Source organism: Lactuca serriola, chromosome 3, assembly GCF_051521515.1.
Source record: "Lactuca serriola cultivar US96UC23 chromosome 3, Lser_US96UC23_V15, whole genome shotgun sequence".
NCBI classification, from domain to species: domain Eukaryota; kingdom Viridiplantae; phylum Streptophyta; class Magnoliopsida; order Asterales; family Asteraceae; genus Lactuca; species Lactuca serriola.
Window position 1 is genome coordinate 153015188 of NC_136410.1, and position 7719 is coordinate 153022906.

The 7719-nt window shown below is 32.2% G+C and overlaps 1 protein-coding gene across 2 annotated transcripts; it reads right to left on the minus strand.

Moving 5' to 3' along the window:
• Positions 1-1882: 1882 nt before the first annotated feature.
• LOC145093284 (putative inactive ATP-dependent zinc metalloprotease FTSHI 3, chloroplastic) lies at positions 1883-6837 on the minus strand. Of its 2 annotated transcripts, XM_079031375.1 has the most exons (5): positions 6663-6837; positions 5565-6565; positions 4131-4454; positions 2842-3142; positions 1883-2216 (listed from the first exon to the last, which is right to left on the minus strand). In XM_079031375.1, exons 1-5 carry the CDS (start codon positions 6670-6672, stop codon positions 2029-2031), a joined length of 1824 nt encoding a protein of 607 aa, XP_078887501.1. In that variant the 5' UTR covers positions 6673-6837; the 3' UTR covers positions 1883-2028. The 2 variants fall into 2 exon arrangements, with proteins under 2 accessions (XP_078887501.1, XP_078887500.1); XM_079031374.1 differs by having other exon boundaries at positions 5565-6836.
• Positions 6838-7719: the final 882 nt, after the last annotated feature.

Below are 7719 nucleotides of genomic sequence, written 5' to 3' on the forward strand. Positions count from 1 at the left end.
ATCTAATATACGACATAACACGTCTATAAATAATAATCAAGTACAATGTATTTAAAAAGTTTGAAAGTTATATAGGTCGTTACGATGAATTACACTTTCATAAAGCGACATTTATATGATTATAATAACTTAATGTAGGCTAGTTATGTCGAGATAAGTATAAAAATATATATAATGATGGGACATATCGTCAAACAATAAATTAAGAAAATTCCAAGGATTATTAGATCCCACGTGATACCATGATTCCACAATCCATGATATTATTGTTTTATTACAACTGGTGTTTCGAAAGACGAAGAATGAACTGTTAAGCGTTAGTATTAGTACCTTTAATATTTATTAAATTGGAAATATCTTTTCTATTGAATTTCCAGAAGAGTTAAAAAAATCAACCCAAAGTTAAACAACTATTATATTTATTTAACTTTATATTATCTTGTATTCTTCTATGTAACAGTTGAATGTGAATAGTTCAATCTATAGATCATCTAAGATTATGAGTGTGTGTGTTTGACGAGTTTAAAGCTATTATTTAAAATCATGATTTTGTCTTTAAAAAAAAATCGAATTCAAAAAAAAAAATGTTTGGTATACGAATTTAAAGTTCGTTTTAAGCAAATAAAAATTATAATCGAAAAAACTACTTCAAACATTTTGATGTGTTTCACCTTTCTATTTTTGTCAAATATTTTTACATAAATAAAAATATAATATTCAATTTCCAGTTATCAGTTATTTTCACCAAATACACCCTATATTCAAATACATACGACACAATATTTGGAATACATATGAGCATTTGGACCGAACACTCGAACCGAATTAGGACCGGGTAAATTATTCGGGTCGGTTCTTTGGTATGTATTTTAGGCTTATTCGGTGTCCGGGTTACTTGAATAATGTCTTAATCAGGCCTAAATGACCAAACTGGAAATTGAAAAGTCATAATTTTTAGGGCAACTTCGAACTATTATAGCATCTTCGTTATTTGTCCGACTTTCCAAATTTTTTTCCAGCTTGTAGTTCACAATTTAAACTACTTTTTACATAGTTTACATGTATTTTTTGGTTATATAGTCAATAAGATATAGACCCCTAAACATGAGGTATTGAAGTCGAGTTTTCTGTTTCAGTATGTTTGCAGAATTTTATGGCAGGTTTAAACTGTCCTAGCGTCTTCGTTATTTGTTCGATTCATCCGATTTTTTTTCCATGCTCCTAAAGAGATATTAAAGCTGTTTTTTTTAAACTGACATTTACTTTATTGTAATACATCCTATATGTTCGAGATGTTTTGTCCCCAATAAAGGAAGACTTCAATATTTGTAGAGCTACGGTTGGATCAATCGATCCATATTTGAATTTAAATAATTTGACTTCTTTTGATTATTGTAAATGTTATCCGATTTATTCAATTCTTTTTTGTACAATTCGGTCCTTTATTATATTGTAAATGTTATTTGGTTTATTCGGGTAATAACCGAACCAGGTCTACTAATAGCTGAACTGAACTCATATTTGTTTGATCGGTCTGATTTTCGGTTCCTCCAAATATTCTTATTCGGTTTCGGTTTATTCAAGTCACACCGGTTCCGACCCAAATATCACTTCTAATTTGGAACCATATTATCCTAAAAAAAGATTTGGTTAAATTAATTTTTTTTTTAATTGTTTTATGCCAAGATTCATTTAGTGTGTATCCACTTGGATTCTAAACTCAGTTTGGAAGTCGTCGTTTTCCAACGACAAAAAACTCACTTTCAATAGTGTGAGAATAGCTGTGAAGCACTCTAATAATTACTATTTTTTTCAATCCTAATTGTGATTATATGATTATCTAAATATATTAATATTCAAATGATTAAAATGACGATAATAATTTCAAAAACAAATACCCACATCCACATATCCTCTTAAATCATAAATGTTTTAACATATCACATGTAACTTGATATCTCCAAAAAGACAAGATGCTTTCTATGTTTGGTAACCTACTTCTTTGTGAAATGACAAGAATACCCTCAATCAGCTTAGTGTTTGGTAACCACCAAGAGAAGGAGAGCCATCAGTCCTCGACTTAAATGAGGGCATCCATGGAAAAATCTTTCCAATTTCTTTGGTTAAGTTGGAAGGGCTTATTTGTCTTTCATTTATTCCAAACTTTGCCCTTTCTATAGCTTCCATTATATCTTCCCTTGCCACACATTCCCCACCTAGTAAACCACAAAAAAGGGCAAAATAGTCATATATTAGTTATTACAATCACATTTTATAAAATAGCAACAGTTCATGGGCAGATTTGTATGAAACAATCTTTTACTCTTTCACTATTCTACCCCTAGTCTGTTCCATTTCTTGTTCAATTCGTCATTAATTGATGTAAAATGACTATTATACCCTTATCTGATATATTTTAACTATTTGTTTTTATAAATAAAAGTTAAAAGAATAACATATAAAGGGTATAATCATCATTTTATATTGATTAGGAACAATTTCTACAACAAAACTAAATCACAGGGACGAAAAAGGTAAAAAATTCTCACAATTTCTGCTTTTTTACCTATTTGCCCTTGATTTATATTGTGAAATTTCTACAACAAAATTAAATCGCACCTTACCTTACCTTACCTACCCCACCTTATTTATATAAATTAAAAAATCAAGGGCAAAATAGTATTTTCAAGTAAGACAGGGACCTAGAGCGCAACAAAAACAAACTGTAGGGACCTTCCGAGTTAAAAAAAATAAGTTAGGGACCAAACGTAGGAATTACCCCAAACCATAGGGACCCTTCGTGTAATTCACTCTAAAAAAATGAAAAAAAAAAAAAGAAACCTCGTCGAGCAGCGAGTAAAGCGGCTTCATTAACGATATTTGCAAGGTCAGCGCCAACAAAGCCTTGAGTGAGAGAAGCAACAAGATTGCATATAATGGTGGAATCTTCTTCAAGAGGGATTCCTCTTAAATGAACAGATAAGATTTTTCTTCTTCCAATTTCGTCCGGCTCTCCAACAAAAACTTTTCTTGAAAATCTTCCGGGCCTACAGAGGGCCGGATCCAATGCTTCCGGCCTATTTGTTGCCGCTATCACAATCACATTCACATCCGACTCAAATCCATCCATTTCTGTCAATAGCTAAAAACACAACAAAATACTAAAAGAATTATCAACATATCTGTTTCGTTGGATGGAATGGAATAACACAAGGAGTGGAATGGAATCGGTTAATACGTTGGTTGGTTTGTAGGAATGAAATATGTAATTTTAACTCTATGATTTTGATTGTAGTTATTAGTTAACGAATTTTTATTTACGAAAGTAAAAATAAGAAAAGGAAAAAAAGGACTCATTCATAGGCTTTAAGTTTGGGGTGACATGACAATGTAAAGAAAATGTGATAAAGACTCGATGAACGTTAAATAAGTTATGATAAAAGATTTTGTGATAACAAAAATTACATAAATAAAAGGGTAAGTTAGAAAAAAAGGATTACATTTTTGGTAGGTTTTGCGGTTTTTAATGATGAATACTTTATTTTTTCCACTTAAAGCATAAAAGTTTTTGGTAATTTTGATGTGTTATATTTTATATGTTATATCAGGTTTCACCACTAATTTTGTTATAAACCTGTAGTTTTCCAAATTAACAATTTTGACATATTGTTTAATCAGGGCAAAAGGTTAATTTGGAAAATTTTCTTGAAACTTTTATGGTTTGTTTAATATGAAGGGTTAATCTCATAAAAAACCTTATATTTTGTGTTTTTTCCACAGTAAATCTAAACTTTATTTTTTTCATGAAAAAAACCTTGCATTTTTTCATTTTTTCCGATCTGGCCATTTCAGTCATTTTTCTAAATAAAAAAGTTGTAAAATGTGAGGGTTTTTTTAGGAAAAACTAAAAAGGTTGAGGATTTATTTGGAAACATTTAGAAGGATGAAGGTTTTTTTTTTTTTAAAAAAAAAAAAAGACAAAGTTGAGGGTTTTCTCGAAAAAAATATAAGGTCTTTTTCTTAAAAAAAATAAAGACGGGTTTAATCCAGAAAAAAACACAAACTATAAGGACTTTTACTCACAAGAAATGCATAAAAAGTTTATAATTATATGGAAAGATGGAAGTTACTTGATTTAGGGTTTGATCTCTTTCATCATTAAAGCTTCTACCACGTTTTCCCCCAACAGCATCAAGTTCATCAATGAAGATAATGGAAGGTGAATTCTTTCTTGCAACATTAAAAAGGTCTCTAATACGCGCTGCACCTCTTCCAACAAACATCTCCACAAATTCACTCGCAGACACCGTGAAAAATGGCACCCCGGCTTCTCCCGCCACTGCACGCGCTAATAGTGTTTTCCCCGTCCCCGGGGGGCCCACTAGCAGGACTCCTCTAGGTAACTTTGCCCCGAGTTTGTTGTAATTGATAGAACCTTGAAGACATAACACAATCTATAACAAGAAACAATAAGAATCCATTCTTAGTAAGTTTCCTTAATTTTGAAGAAAAAAAAAAGCAGCTACAAGCAATAAAGCTGTGTGTAAGGCGGTAAACTGGCATGGAAGTGTGGGCCAGTTAAGGGGTTGTTGGAAGAATAACCATTTTGAAGAAACTAGTCATTGCAACTTAGGCTATGTTTGACAGACTAACTGAAAAGCTAGCTGCTAGCTTATGGCTATGTTTGGCGTGATAGCTGAAAAGCTAGTTGTTAAGTAAAAAGTCAACTGGTAGCTGAAAGACATAAAATGATATTTAAAAAAATGTATTTCTATAATTAATTAAGAGGTATATTTGAAAATTTTAAAAAAGCTCCTAAAAAGTTAGTCTAAGTAGCTTTTTAAAAAGCTAGCTTATAAGCTACTTGTTGGTTTGCCAAACATGAAAACTTAAAAGTAGCTCGAAATATAAACTAGCTTATCCGCTAGCTGTGGCGCGCTAAACACAGCCTATAAGCTAGGTTACAAAAAAAAACGTTCCATAAAAACTAGTTGATAAGCTAGTTGGAAGATATATAATAACATAAAAGAGCATTTAAAAGAATCATGTTTTTTCAATAATTAATTAAGGGTATATTCGGAAGATTTTAAAAAAACTCCTGAAAAGCTAGTCTAAGGTTGTGTCTTGCGCGCCACAGCTAGCTTAGTTTTCGAACTTTTTTAAGTTGTCATATTTGACAAGTCAAAAACTAGCTTTTTATAAAGCTACTTTCAGGAGATTTTTAAATACTTTCCATATATACCCTTAATTAATTATAAAAATAACATTTTTCTAAATGTTCTTTCATGTCATTTTATATCTTCCAGCTAGCTTTTCAGCTAATTTTTACCAAGCATCAATTTTTTCAGCTAACAGCTAGTATGCCAAACATAGTCTTAGATACGGTAGCTTATCAGCTACTTTTTGGCTTGTCATGTCAATTTAAAAAAGCTCAAAAAATAAGCTAGCTGTGATGCGCCAAACACAGCTTTAGAATAAAGTATAGTTTGATTTGTTGTACTTCCACATAAAGAAAGTTAAAAAAAAAAAAACGTCATCACATTAAAGAAAAAAAGAAGGGTTACCTCCATAAGCTCTACTTTTGCAGTATCAACACCTTCAACATCTTCAAAGTTAACTACTTGATTGCTAGGCCTTCGTTTTTTTGCAGGGCTATTAGCAGCAGAAAGTTGGCGATAAAGAAGCCACATCAATGGAGTTAATGGAATCCAAAGGGATATAATCGTAATTAAGATACTTCTCATTGACATTAACATTGATTGTGGAGATGAACTATATGTAATCCCTTTCTCTCTCATCAATCCAAGAAGATAACTCTCATCATGGTCGATCTTTCTTGTTGAGTATTGCCACTCGGGTAATGACGATTTTGTCCTTGTCAATTTTCTTAACACATTTGAACTTGTAATGTCATCTTTCTTTACAGAATTTTCGTCATCATCGTTTATTCCACTGTTCTTGTTTTCTGAATTTTCTGAATTTTGAGGGGTTTCTACTCCAATTGAGCCAGTATTGTAGTATATTTTTCGTGATCCTTCCTCAAATAGAACTTTTATAACAGATCCACTTTGAATATTTGTAATTAAGTCTGAATATGGGACGATTTTAGGAGTTGGCATTGATGTTAACTTCAAGAACAAATAACACAACCCTAATACAACAGAAATCGAAGTGGATAGAGTTACTTTTTTCATGTTTTTGCGAAGGTAAGTTCCAAGGTCGTTTAACATAGAACGAATTGATACCCTTTTCAATCTTGAAGAGAGTAATCGCAACCTTGGTTGTAGTCTAAGCTTAAATCCCTTTCGCAAGAAACTAGGCTCCCTGTTCCTCGAATGGTTTTCTTTGTTTCCGTTTTCGTTAATCAGGGACCTAATACTTGACAACCTCTTTTGCGATTTAAAATTTACTGAAGGAAATGAATGTGAACTGTGGCATGAATTGGACACTGAATAAGACGGGATTTTGCATTTCATCGAACACCTGGTGTGCATAACACGAAGCCTTGACATTCCAGAACTACTCAAGGATCCACTGTTCAGTAGAACAGGAAAGGCTGCCATTTCTACAGACATCGCATTCAAATTTCTCATGAAATTTCAAAGATTAACATAGACCCAGACAGAATTTCAACCCAAATTAGACTTCTGCAAACAACTTACCTTGTCCCATAAGCTTGGAAACTTAACAGAAGCATCTAGTTGTTCTTGATGATATGGAACCGTTTCCAATTCCTTCGTTTTTGTAGTTTCACAGTATCTTTTAGATGATGAGAAATCGTGTCTGATGTTCAAGAAGCTTATCCAGCAGTTTTCAAGGAAATATCATCAATAATATCCAAGGGGCTTAAATTTCCTAAATGGCAGAATACCATGTCAAATTGTCAAATTTTCACTTTAGTCCCTATAATATCCATAGGTGATATCTTGACCCCTTTTAAATCCTCTTTGTCATTACAAATATACAATTTGTCAAATCCATTTAATTATTTAGAGAAATGAATATTCTACATGTAAAATGAATACGAAAATTGACTTGTTTGGGTAATGAACTTATTGAAAGTGTTCACATTTGGATAACTTTTTTTTACATATGTAAGCAACAGACTTACTAGAAATGTTCACATATGATAATTTGATCGACTATAGCAAGTTATAGCTTATGTGGCAGAGATAGTTACCCAGGAGGATAATGAACTATAGGTTTTGTTCACATCTAGGCAATTTTCTTTTTTGTTCACATTCGACCATCCAACTTGTTAAAGTTGTTCACATAATACGATTGTTTCATAGATGTAAATTGGTAGGTGAAGTCGGGAATATTCGCTTAACTCGTGTTACCTCAAACCACTTATGACCTTCTTTGGTAATCTATCACCAATTAGTACCCCTAATGTACTAATACAATACAAAAACTCTTAATATATATGTAACATCCCGATGATGAGATATTTTCAATTTTAACCCTAAGTATGAAAAATAGTGCATTTTGACCATTGGGCTTGAAAATGATTACAAGAATGGCCCATAGTGGTATTTTGGTGATTTTGGACAAATAGGTAGTACGATGGGCGTACATGTGTACATTGAGCGTACTAGGGCGGACCCTAGTACGTAAGGTGTACGCAAGAAAACTTCAAACCCTAATTTTAGGGTTTGGTCCATATATAAACATCATTAACTCTTCATTCTGCATTCCCTTTCTAACCTCCAACCTTCA

What these genes read in the sequence shown, in the direction of transcription:
- LOC145093284 (XM_079031374.1), bottom strand. Translation starts at nt 6,593, where the DNA reads ATGAGAAATTTGAATGCGATGTCTGTAGAAATGGCAGCCTTTCCTGTT. An exon ending in CAAAAGTAGAGCTTATGGAG is followed by an intron (nt 4,455 to 5,564) that starts GTAACCCTTCTT and finishes TTCTTGTTATAG; the next exon opens with ATTGTGTTATGTCTTCAAGG. An exon ending in TTTACTCGCTGCTCGACGAG is followed by an intron (nt 2,217 to 2,841) that starts GTTTCTTTTTTT and finishes GTGGTTTACTAG; the next exon opens with GTGGGGAATGTGTGGCAAGG.